Source organism: Dermochelys coriacea, chromosome 24 (genome assembly GCF_009764565.3).
Source record: "Dermochelys coriacea isolate rDerCor1 chromosome 24, rDerCor1.pri.v4, whole genome shotgun sequence".
In the NCBI taxonomy this organism is placed as follows: Eukaryota; Metazoa; Chordata; order Testudines; family Dermochelyidae; genus Dermochelys; species Dermochelys coriacea.
In genome coordinates, this window is record NC_050091.1 from 13,396,767 (window position 1) to 13,409,937 (window position 13,171).

The following is a 13,171-nucleotide window of genomic DNA, read 5'->3' on the forward strand; positions in this document are numbered from 1 at the left end:
AGTGAGAGATACAAGGAACTCAATCTATTTATCTTAACAAAGAGAAGGTAAAGGCATGTCTTGATCAGTCTGCAAGTATCTATGTGGGGAAAAAATATTTAATAACAGGCTCTTCAGTCTATCAGAGGAAGGTCTAACATGATCCAGTGAACAGAAGTTGAACCTAGACAAATTCAGATTAGAAGTGGGGTGTTTCTTGAAGATCAACGGGTCTATGAAACAAACAGTAACATTTTCAAAAGTGTCTAAGTCCTATTTTTAAAAGTGTTTAGGCCCGTAGGAACCTCACTGAGAGTCAATCAGAACATAACATAATGCTATTATAGTCTTGGTCTTCACAACATCCTTTGCAAAGAGTTCCACAGGTTGAATGTGTGTTGTGTGAAGAAATACTTGCTTCTTTTAAACCTGCTGACTATTAATTTCATTTGGTGACTCCTAGTTCTTGTGTTATGGGAAGGAGTAAATAACACTTCCTGATTTACTTTCTTCACACCTGTCAGGACTTCATAGAGCTCTATCATATCCCCCCTTAGTCTCCTCTTTTCCAAGCTGAAAAGTCCCAGTCTTGTTACTCTCTCCTCATACAGAAGCTGTCCCATACCCCTAATCATTTTTGTAGCCCTTTTCTGTACCTTTTCAAATGCCAATATATCTTTTTTTGAGGTGGGATGACCATATCTGCACTTAGTTTTCCAGATGTGGGCATTCCATGGATTTATATAGAGGCAATATGATGTTTTCAGTCTTATTATCTATTCCTTTCTTAATGATTCCCAACCTACTGTTAGCTTTTTTGACTGCCAGCGCACATTGAGTGGATGTTTTCAGAGAACTATCCACAATGACTCCGAGATCTTTCTTGAGTGGTAACAGATAATTTAGATCCCATCATTTTATATGTATAGTTGGGATTATGGTTTCCAATGTGCATTACTTTGCATTTATCAACACTGAATTTCATCTTCTATTTTGTTCCCAGTCATCCAGTTTTGTGATACACCTTTGTAACTCCTCGCAGTCCTCTTTGGGCTTAACTCTCTTGAGTAGTTTTGTATCATCTGAAAAATTTGCCACCTCACTGTTTACCCCTTTTTCCGGATAGTTTATGAATATGTTGAACAGCACTGGTCCCAGTACAAACTGCGGGGGGGGGGAGACCACTATTTATCTCTCTCCTTCCTGAAAACTGACCATTTATTCCTACCTTTGTTTCCTATATTTTAACCAATTACTGATGCATGGGAGGACCTTGTCAAAGAGACGACTAAGGGGGGATACGATAGAGGTCTATAAAATCCTGACGGGTGTAGAGAAAGTAAATAAAGAAGTGCAATTAATTCCTTCCCATAACAGAAGAACTAGGGGTCACCAAATGTAATTAATAGTCACCAGGTTTAAAACAAACAAAAGGAAGTGTTTCTTCACACAACACACAGTCAACCTATGGAAATTTTTGCCAGAGGATGTTGTGAAGCCCAAGCCTATAACAGGGTTAAAAGAAGTAAAGTGGCAGTGTAGACCAGGACTTAGTTTGATAGCATCCTGTCTGGCAAGAAATAACTTATCAATGGTTGTGGTCATGAAACCTTCATTTCTGTATGTTTTATCTTTATGGCCCCCACTTTTCCATTCTTAATCTGTCTGGTTCTCTAATTGTTTCTGTCTGCTGTATAATTAATTTTGCTAGGTGTCAGTTTATTAGGGTAGTGGGATACAAATGGTTAGGGAATGATGTTACAATATGTTAGGATTGGTTAGCTAAATTTCAGCAAAATTATTGGTTAAGGTATAACTGAGAATATTATTATATAAACTGGGGACAAACAGGAAGTGTGGGGAAGGGAAATTGAAATCATGCTTGCTGGAAATTAACCCCAATAAACATCCCATTGTCTGCATTATGGACTTCTGGTCTTTTGCTGCTTGCTGTCTGCATGACAAGAACCAGGGAAGTGGGAGTGTGGAGGAAAAGCCCTCTAACATCTTGGTGCCATGACTCGGATGCATCACGTCGGACAGGTGAGTAGCAGCCAGGTAAGTCTCCCTCCCCAACACTTCGCACAGCTGCATGGAGGAGGGTATGGCGGACTCTCGTGATGGTAGTTGCGGGTTCTGGCAAGCCAGGCAACTGATTTTTAAAGAAATGGATACAGAAGAATGAGGGCCCATACCAGCTGCAGTGGTCAACCTGGGATGAGATTGAGAAGGAGATGGGGGAGGTTTTGAGAGACCCCAAGGGAAAAGAATGGGGATGGTACTACAGGGTTTGTGTGCTGGGATTGCATACTGGGTAAAACAGGAAGATGGTCTCCTCCAAGACATTAAGGATTTGGAGGGGATTGTGGAGCAAAAACAGATTTTATGGAAAAATCCATACAAGCATTGGAGGGAGCGGATTTGAAGTCATGGGATGCTGCACAGAAGAAGAGTCCTGTGAGGCAATTTGGCAAGAGAGGGATGAATTGCTGGGGAGAGTAGCAGAGTTAGAGGACGAACTGTATCAATGTAAACAGGGAGGTAATGAACGGGAGGGCCCTGAACCATCTGCCCCACCAATGGTAATGAGGAAACACCTCCTCCTCCCTACCCTGAAATATACTATACCAACGACTGCCAGGGGACGTCATAAACCGGTGATCCACTGTTACAGCCCCTGCGAGAAAGGCTACCCAGGAGGAACTGCAGGAGGCCCTGGTTGTGGGGTGGGGGGACCATGCCCCACAAGTAGTAAAACAGGCTTCAGGCTAAACAGGGCGAAGGATAACCTGGACTGTGGTAGGGGTAGCATGGAGGTATTGCTGGACGGAGGGGACCCTCCCCCACAGAAACAGTATCCTATTTCTCGGGAGGCGTTGGCAGAGGTGGGGGCAATGACTGGGGAACTGGAACAGAGGGGACTGATTAGAGCGGTTGCATCCCCTTGCAATGCTGCTGTGTGGCCTGTGAGAAAGCCAAACGGTGCCTGGCGCCTCACTGTGGATTACAGGGCACTAAACGCTCTGGCCAATTTGCCAGCCTCAGTGGTGGCAGCGTACCCTGAAATGCTTGCTCGTATTGGACCCCAATCCCAAATATTTACTGTTTTGGACATAATGAATGGGGTTTGGTCTCTGCCACTAGCTACCTCGTGTCAGCATTCACATGGGAGGGCAGACAATTCTGCTGGACAGTCCTACCCCAAGGATATCGGGACTCCCCTGAAATTTTCCATAGATACATGAAACAAGCTCTAGAGGGGGTGGATTCAGCAAGATGCATACAATATGGAGGAGACCTGTTGTTCATATCAGGGACAGAGGAGGAAGAGAGGGAATTTACCGAGCAAGTCCTGCAGGCTTTGGCAAAAGTGGGGTTAAAAGTCAATGGGAAGAAGGTTCAAATGGGACAGTCAAGGGTAACCTACCTAGGGGTGGAGGTATCCCAGATGGGAAGGGAGATTGATAAGGGACGGGTGCAATTAATCCAGTCCTGTCACTGCCCACTGATGTTAAAAGCTTGCAAAGTTTTCTGGGTCTAACTGGATTTTGCAGGGATTTTGTGGCCAATTATGCAGAAATAGCCCAGCCTCTATTCAACCTAACCCGAGCCTCAACTTGGGAATGGTCGAAAGAGTGTATTGAGGCAGTGAGGGTACTATAGGAAAACCTAGCCAGTGCACCAGTTCTGGCATCCCCGGGTGAGGAGAAACCCTTTTACCTGTACCCTTTGGTATCTGATGCTACCACTGGTTGTGCGTTAACACAGATGTGTGGGGCAAATGCCTGGCCTGTGGCCTTTGCCTCTCGACTTTTGAGTGCTGTGGAACTGAAGTATGGATGGTGTGAAAAGGTGTTGTGCACCTACTGGGGGGTAGGGAAATTCAAATACCTCCCGGGAACGCAGAAGATAATAATCTGGTCACATCGTGACTCCCTCCGGCTGTTAAACATGCACACTATCTTACAGGGACAAGTGAGTGGGCAACGTATTGCAAAGTGGTTACTGGCTCTACAAGCTGAAACCATTACTGCAGAAGTGTTAAAGGAACCCATAATCTGGTTAGTCCGGGTAGCCGGATTACACATGGCTGGCACCTCACACCAATGTGAAGCCAGCCCAGGTAAAAGCCTGACTTCAGTACTGGGCAAACTGATTGAAACTATAGGAAAGAACAAAATTATCATACATATAGATGAACATGATTTGCTGGGGAAGCATCAACATGGTTTTTGTAGAGGGAAATCATGCCTCACCAATTGACTAGAATTCTTTAAGGGCATCAAAAAGCATATGGACAAGGATGATCCAGTGGATATAGTGTATTTGAAGTTTCAGAAATTTCCACAGGTTGACTGTGTGTTGTGTGAAGAAACGCTTCCTTTTGTTTGTTTTAAACCTGGTGACTATTAATTACATTTGGTGACCCCTAGTTCTTCTGTTATGGGAAGGAATTAATTGCACTTCTTTATTTACTTTCTCTACACCCGTCAGGATTTTATAGACCTCTATCGTATCCCCCCTTAGTCGTCTCTTTTCCAAAGTGAAAAGTCTCAGTCTTATTAATCTCTCCTCATATGGAAGCCGATCCAGACCCCTCATCATTTTTGTAGCCCTTTTCTGTACCTTTTCCAATTCCAAAAAGAAAAGGAGGCTTGTGGCACCTTAGAGACTAACAAATTTATTTGAGCATAAGCTTTCGTGAGCTACAGCATCCGATGAAGTAAACTGTAGCTCACGAAAGCTTATGCTCAAATAAATTTGTTAGTCTCTAAGGTCCCACAAGTCCTCCTTTTCTTATTGCGGATACAGACTAACAGGGCTGCTACTCTGAAACCTTTCCAATTCCAATATATCTTTTTTTAGATGGATTTATATAGAGACAGTATGATGTTTTCTGTCTTATTATCTATCCCTTTCTTAATGATTCCCAACATTCTGTTCACTTTTTTGACAGCCGCTGCACATTGGGTGGATGTTTTCAGAGAACTATCCACAATGACTCCAAGATCTCTCTCATGAGGTCTAAATTAGCTGTTACCACTCATCATTGTATATGTATAGTTGCAATTTTGCTTTCCAATGTGCATTGCTTTGCATTTATTAACACTGAATTTCATCTGCCATTTTGTTGCCCAGTCACACAGATTTGTGAGATCCCTTTGTAGCTCTTCGCAGTTGACTTTGGACTTAACTATCTTGAGTAGTTTTGTATCATCTGCAAATTTTGCCACCTCACTGTTTACTCCTTTTTCTGGATCGTTTATGAATAGGTTGAAAACTACTGGTCCCTGGGGACACTGCTATTTACCTGTCTCCATTCTGTAAACTGGCCTTTATTCCTACCTTTCGTTTCCTATCATTTAACCAGTTACTGATCCTTGGGAGGACCTTTCCACCTATCTCACAACACCTTACTTTGTGTAAGAGCTTCTGGTGAGGGACCTTGTCAAAGACTTGCTGAAAATGTAAGTACACTATCCACTGGATCCCCTTTGTGTATGTGCTTGTTGACCCCCCCTCAAAGAATTCTAGTAGCTTAGTGAGGCACGATTTCCCTCTACAAAAAACATTTTGACTCTTCCCGAACCAATCACATTCGTCTATGTGTCTGACAATTTTGTTCTTTATTATAGTTTCAAACAGTTTGCCCAGTACTGAAGTCAGGCTTACCATCCTTCAGAACTCTTGGGTGACTCCCATCTGGTCCTGGTGACTTATTACTGTTTAGTTTATCAATTTGTTCCAAAGCCTCCTCTAATGACACCCCAATCTGGGACAGTTCCTCAGGTTTTTAACCTAAAAGAATGGCTCAGCTCTTGGAATCTCCCTCACATGCTCAGCCATGAAAACCAATGCAAAGAATTCATTTGTTTTCTCCACAATGGCTGTATAGTCCTTGAGTGCTCCTTTAACATCTTGCACATCCATTGGCCCCTCTTGTTTTTTAGCAGGCTTCCTGCTTCTAATGTACTTAAATAATTTTTTGCTAATACTTTTTCAGTCTTTGGCTAGTTCTTCTAATCTTTTTTTCTTTCCTAATTATATTTTCAGTTGCCAGAGTTTATGCTCCTTTCTATTTTCCTCAATAATATTTAACTTCCAATTTTTAAAGGATGCCTTTTTGCCTCTCAAAGCTTCATTACTTAGTTGTTTATCTATGGTGGCACTTGTTTGGTTCTCTTACTATGTTTTTTAATTTGGGGTACACATTTGAGCTTCTAATGTGTTGATAAAAAGGTTCCATGCAGCATGTAGACAATGGAGACTGTTTGACTCACGTCATAGCAAAAGATCTTTCCAGCAAGCTGAAAGAAACTATAAAAGAGGGGAAGTGACGTCACCACTTGGCCTCACTCTTCCTACAACTCAACACCTGGAAACGTGTCGGGAGGACAAAGACTTTGACCTAGGGAAGTTTGGTATTGGTCTGAAAGACAAGCCCAGCCTGTGTATTGAGGGACTGTCACCTGCTTGTACAATCCGCAAGGGTGAGACATGGCTTGATTAAAATCCTGTCTAGTTTATTTAACTCAGACGGTGAATTTACTTTTATTTCTTGTGTAACCAACTGTGATCTCTACGCTCACCGCTTATAATCACTTAAAATCCATCTGTCTGTAGTTAATAAACCTGTTTTATATTCTACCTAAAACTGTGTGTTTTGATGGAAGTCCTTGGGAAATCTCAGCTCAGTTTACAAAGGCTGGTGTTTGTGCTCTCCACATCAGGAGAGGCATAGACTGGGTAATGAACTTATACTTGCAAGGATTCTGACCAATGCAAATGTACATTTCTGAGTTGCAAGGCCAGGGAGCCAGGGGGAATTGACTGGAGCCTCTTTGTTGATGGTTCATCAGTGCTGGGAGGTCATTCATGGAACTCAGCTGGGTGAGACCCTGCCTGGGGATGGCTGTGGAAGTGCAGTGCCTGTCAGAGGTTTGCAGCTTGACACAGTGTCACAGTGTGAGAGGGATACCTCAGGTTGATGGGTCAGAGGGCTCAGCAGTCCCACAGTCCAGATTGCATGCCCGGAACACATTGGCTTTTTAAACTCATGTCTCAATGAATCCTGATATTCCCAGACAAAATTCATGCAACTTTCACCCTTCACTATGTTGCTGGCCATTCTCTAGCGTCCAACCAATCCACCAGCCAGTTGTGGAGCAGACACTATGTCGTGTGGCTCACAGACAACAAAGTGAGAGATTCATGATCCACCCGCCACATGGCAAGGTCTCTCCAGGACATTTGAGGGGTGACTGGGGGTGAAGAGTGGCAGGATCCACCTATGAATCACTCCTGACCCAGCAGCACTTCAGGGGCCCAAGCTGGGTCTCGTGTGAACGAGCTGAATTTTTTCCATGATGCAGCCGCAGCTCAGCTTCTGCTCTGGGGCTGTGGCTGCCCCGGATGTGGGCGACCGTCTGTGCAGATGGAATCTCAGACCCTTCCCAATGAGAGGCCCCAGGGCTGAGCTGTTTGAGGCTTGCACAGAGCTGGCTGCCTTGGAGGCTTTTCAGACTCAACTTTGTGAGCATCTCCCACCCCGCATGCTCCCTCCCCCATGAGGACAGCTTCCTGCCCCCAGACAGAGTCCGTGTGTGTGTGGAGGGGGAGAAGCTGCAGGTGTTGTGTATGTGTTAAGGGAATCAATTCTGAGATGCTGTGTCTGATTCACCCAGGACATATGTAAGAAAGTGAGATTAAACCTTCCAACTTCAATGCTAGGGTGAAATCCACAGTTCCCTCCATGCCCACCCCCCGATCTCTCCCTGCGCCTCTGGCTGCAACCCCCCGGCTTGAAGTGGTTCCCATCATATATACGATTTACAGTTTGATTCAGTGGCTCTCAACACTCCCACTGTACAAATTTTTCCTGCAACCTGACACCATCCCACTCCCCACAGCAGCCCCCCTGTTACCTGTATAAACAGCCCCCATGCCCCACCCCAGAGGTGGCCATCATCAGGATGGCCCATTTATCCTTCTTGTCAACTGTTTGAAAGGGGTCATCCTGATTATCACTACAAAAAGATTTTTTTTTCTGCTGATAATAACCCACCTTAATTGATTAGTCTCGTTACAGTTGGTATGGCAACCCCCATCTTTTCACATTCTCTATGTATATAAATCTCCCCACTGTATTTTCCACTGCATGCATCCGATGAAGTGAGCTGTAGCCCACAAAAGCTTATGCCTAAATAAATTTGTTAGTCTCTAAGGTGCCACAAGTCCTCCTCGTTCTTTTTTTTTTGCTATAGACTGTTATCCAAAGGCTCAGGGCTGACGATGCCAGTAAAACCATCTGACCATTAGATGGCAGCATATGTACAATTCAGGTCCTTGTCCTAAGCTGGCAATCAAGTCACCCTGTCACCTTCCCTTTCGCTTCGTCTACACTAGTAACGGATGTTGGTATAATTATGTTGCTCGGGGGTGTGGAAAACCCTCCACCCCCGGTGATGCTGTTATACTGACTTAATGCCTGGTGTAGACAACGCTTCTCCCGTCAGCACTGTGACCCCCTCTCAGGGGTGTGAATTAACGACGCTGATGGGAGAAGCTCTCCCGTCAGCACAGACAGTGTCTTCAGTGAGCTACTACAGTGCTGCAGCTGCATCGGTGTAGCTTTCCCTGTGTAAACGTGCCCTTTGATCAACTGAAATGACTGAGCTCCTGGAGTCTCTCTCTGCCAAGCCCGGGGGCCAGTCTGTTAATCCTTCTTGTGGCTCTTCTCTGACCCCTCTCTAGTTGCTTAACATCCTTTTTGAAGGGGGGGGGCACCAGAGCTGGACGCAGGATCCCAGCAGTGGTCGCACCAGGGCCATATCCAGAGGGAAAATCATCTCCCTGCTCCTAATTGAGATTCCCCTGTTCAAGTATCCCAGCATGGCTGCAGCCCTGTTGGCCCTGGGAGCTCACATTGAGCTGAAAAGTGCCCCCACGCCTGAGGCCTCCAGGCAAAACATGAGAGACAAAGGCAGGTTGCAGGCCGGGCTGTGGTTTATGTGGTCTCTAGCACAGAGCGAGGGTTTCCTTAGCGTTGCCTGGCCTGTTACGTGTCCCACGCCGAGGGGTGGATTCCCTGCAGCAAAGGCAGGGCTGAGACTCTCCCGTGTCCCACCGTCAGTGGGTTTCTGTTCACTTCCCCCAGCCAGGATGGGCTGAAGGGCAGTGTCCCAGCTGGTGTCTCTGCTCCTGGATGCTTGCCAGGGGGAGTCAGCTGGAAGTGGCTGTCTCAGCCCCTGCTCTCTGCTGGGGCTTCACCATCCGCCCCCGGATGTGGACAGCCGAATGCAAACACCTGGCTAGGGTCCAGCGGGGGGGAGCTTGTGGTTCTCAGGATGTCTGCATGTAGCAGTGGACGCCAGAGGCCTTCCAGGCTTTACAGTTGTGATCGGACCCAGCCACGTCCTGTGAGCTCCACCCATTGTCCCCCCCCCCCTTTAGATATATCTGCACATGAAGAGCTCCCTGCTCTGGGCTGAGCCAGTCTGGGCGAGCTGCAGGCATCACGTTGGAGACCTAGGACAGGGGTTGACTCTGAGACACTCCGTGCCCCCAAAACACGGGTAAGAAGATGAGGTAAACCCTTCAGCTGCCCCATTGGATCTCATTCTACCCCCACCCCCACTATCTCCTGGATCTCCCCTCTTCCTGCTGCCCCCATCCCCTCTCCTCATCTGCGCCACATAGCGCCAGTTGAAATTATTTGTGGGTCCTGTTGTCAGAGGTCAGGGTCCCCCATCATGCTGGGTGCTGAACAGACCCCAACCAAGGTCGGGGGCCCCATCACAGCAGGCAGTGCACAGACACTGACTGAGATCGGGGGCACCATCGTTCCAGGCACTGCACAGACCCAAAGGGTGAAACAAGCCTGGGCACAATAAGCTCACACTCTGAACAGACAAATGTTTGGAGGGTAAACTGAGTCACAGGGCCATGACATGACTTCTCCAACCTCTCCAAGCAGAGTCTGGAATGGGACCCAATCATCCAGACTCCCCGTCTAAAGACTAAAATAGACTCTTGCAATATCCTTCCTTTTGGCTTGTTACTGGTCTCTTCTTCCTCTTGTGTTTTGCCGGGTTGCGTTTTTGTCATTGTTGTTGTTTCTCTGTTACTTTTCTCCTCCTTGAAAGCTGCTCTCCATCACTTGAGGTTTTCACAGGGAGCAGTTCTTTTGGTTGGGATTTTGCCCACCTGGCTTCACTAACTCACCTCCCTAAAAAGGCCTAAACCACACAAAAACTCTGCTTCAAAATGAAGGGGGCGAGGGGGAAGAATCACTTTAAAAATTTCCATTATTTCAAAAGAAAGGGGGGAAACGATCATTCATCAAATTAAAAAAATTTTTTTAAACCAAGACGGGAATAACCAGCTCCTTTGGGAAACTGACAGCAAGAAGATTATTTTGGAATTTTGGTGAGGCTTTGGAGGGAAGGGGTCTCTCCTTTCTCCATTTCTGCATTCTGGTCCACCACCACCCTAATTGTCCACTGCCCCTTTCCTAGAAATCCAACTTTTCAGCAAGAAGCTGAATTTTTTTTTTAATATTTCATGTAGTCAAAAAAACGATATTATGTTAAAACAAAAATGTCCTGCATCTTGGCAGGGGAATAGACTAGATGACCCTTGGGGTCCCATTCTAGCTCCCTGGCTCTGTGCTTCTAAGGTGTTTGAACCATTGGTACCATTGGCCTAAAAATATTTGATCCTCTCTGAGTTCAGCTCAGGACTGGGGGAGTATATAAGCTCTGCAGGTGTCTTGCTCTGTCCTTGTCCTCTCCTGGAGCCCATTTCATTGCTCTTCCTTCCTTTGCTCAGTACAACATCTGCGCTGGCACCGCCAAGCCCTGAGAAGGAGAGGATATCGTGACGGTAACTCCTCTGAGAATGGTGTTCCCAATCCTCTCTCTGGTGCTGAGTGCCATGGCCTTCTTCATCGGGCTGCCGTTGAATGGGTACGTTGTCTTTGTCACCAGCTGCCGTACAGGGAGGACGGCCAGTGCCGTGTGGTTCCTGAACCGGGCCGTGGCCGATTTCCTCTTTATCGTCTTCCTGCCCCTCAGATTCATCTTCATCCTGAACTTAGATCAGGCCAAGATACTGAACAACACCGTTATCTTGCTCCACATGTTCTCCAGTGCCTTCCTCCTCACGGTCCTCGGTGTCGATCGCTGCATCCTCGTGGCACATCCTGAGTGGACTCGGAACCACCGCACACCCCTCCTGGCTTTCATGATTGTTATGAGCCTGTGGGCCATGTCTGTTGGGTTCAGCTTGCGGTATGGTGATCTCTGGGAGTCCCTGCTCTCACCTGCCAGTATAGGCTTGAATGTCCCACTGGATGAAGGGAGGGTGAAGGCTGCCTTTGTGATCCAGTTCCTGGTCGGGTTTCTGATCCCATTAGCCTTGATCTTGATCCCAACCGTCTACATCATTCTAGCTGCCAAGATGAGAAGGAACAGACTGATCCAGTCCACCAAGCCACTCAAGATCCTTCTTGGCTTGATCCCGACCTTTTTCCTCTGCTGGCTGCCATACCACGTCTTCTCCTTCCTGCTGATCTCACCTAAGTACCCCCTGCCTTTTCTTGTCACAGAAAGCAATTTTGCTTGTGTCCTGTCATATTTCAACAGCTGCCTCAACCCCATCTTCTACCTCACCATGGAGGAAGAGTTTCTGAGGTACCGGCATCGTGCACGCAATCCCCAAACCACCGACAACTCAGGGACAGAGCCGGCTGAATAGGGGAATGGATGGAATTGTTGATATTTCTATGGAGAAAGAATTCTGTTCGCTGGGACACGTAACTTCCTCTTGATCCCAAAGTTGTCTTTTTTAGCAAATGAATTTTTTGGCCTTATTCATAGAAAAGCCACAAAAATGATTTCTGGATTAGAAAACCTGCCTTACAGTGAGAGACTCAAGGAGCGCAGTCTATTTAGCTTAACAAAGAGAAGGTGAAGGGGTGACTTGATCACAGTCTGTAAGTACCTATGTGTGGAACAAATATTTAAGAATGGGCTCTTTAATCTATCAGAGGAAGGTCTAACATGATCCAGTGAACAGAAGTTGAACCTAAACAAATTCAGACTGGAAACGAGGTGTAAATTTGTAACAGCCAGAGTAACTGACCCTGGGTTTAGCAGGCCAATGCTCAAACCACTGAGCTATCCTTCCCCCCTGATATGTCCTTTTCTAAGTCTTCGTGTCCTTATTTTTCTCATCATGTCATTTTTGCTCCCAGTGGGGCTCCAGCTCTTCTTCTTTCCTGTGTTTGTTGAAGATCAATGGATCTATGAAAGAAAGGGTAACATTCTCAAAAGGGTCTAAGTTCTATTTTTTAAAGTGTTTAGGCCCTTGGAATCTTGCTGAGAGTCAATGAGACATAAAATAAGAATGGCCATATTCTGTAAGAGCAAAGGTCCATCTAGCCCAGTATCCTGTTTTTTGACAGTGGCCAGTGCCAGGTGCCCCAAAGGGAATGAACAGAACAGGGAATCATCAAGTGATCTATCCCCTGTTGCCCATTCCCAGCTTCTGGTAAACAGAGGCTGGGGACACCATCACTACCCATCCTGGCTAATAGCCATTGATGGAGCTATCCTCCATGAAATTATTTAATTCTTTTTTTAACCCTATTATAGTCTTGGCCTTCACAATAGCCTCTGGCAAAAAGTTCCACAAGTTGACTGTGCGTTGTGTGAAGAAATTCTTCCTTTTGTTTGTTTTAAACCTGGTGACTATTAATTTCATTTGGTGACCCCTAGTTCTTGTGTTATGAGAAGGAGTAAATAACACTTCCTAATTTACTTTCTGCACACCCATCAGGATTTTATAGACCTCAATCATATCCCATCTTAGTCGTCCCTTTTCCAAGTTAAAAAGTCCCCGTCTTATTAATCTCTCCTCATACAGAATCCGATCCATACCCCTAATCATTTCTGTTTCCCTTTTCCAATTCCAATATACCTTTTTTTAGATGGATTTATATAGAGGTAATATGATATTTTCAATCTTATTATCTATCCCTTTCTTAATGATTCCAAACATTCTGTTTGCTTTTTTGACTGCCGCTGCACATTGAGTGGATGTTTTCAGAGAACTATCCACAATCACTCCAAAATCTCTGTTTTGAGTGGTAACAGATAATTTAGATCCCATTATTTTATATGTATAGTTG

General features: G+C 45.6%; 1 protein-coding gene across 1 annotated transcript; it reads left to right on the forward strand.

The window, feature by feature from the left end:
* Positions 1-9,464: 9,464 nt before the first annotated feature.
* Positions 9,465-12,470, forward strand: LOC122457350 (chemokine-like receptor 1). Its single transcript, XM_043501902.1, has 2 exons — positions 9,465-9,554; positions 10,810-12,470. The coding sequence occupies exon 2, from the start codon at positions 10,879-10,881 to the stop codon at positions 11,734-11,736; it is 858 nt and encodes a 285-aa protein (XP_043357837.1). The 5' UTR covers positions 9,465-9,554; positions 10,810-10,878; the 3' UTR covers positions 11,737-12,470.
* The last annotated feature ends 701 nt before the right edge of the window (positions 12,471-13,171 follow it).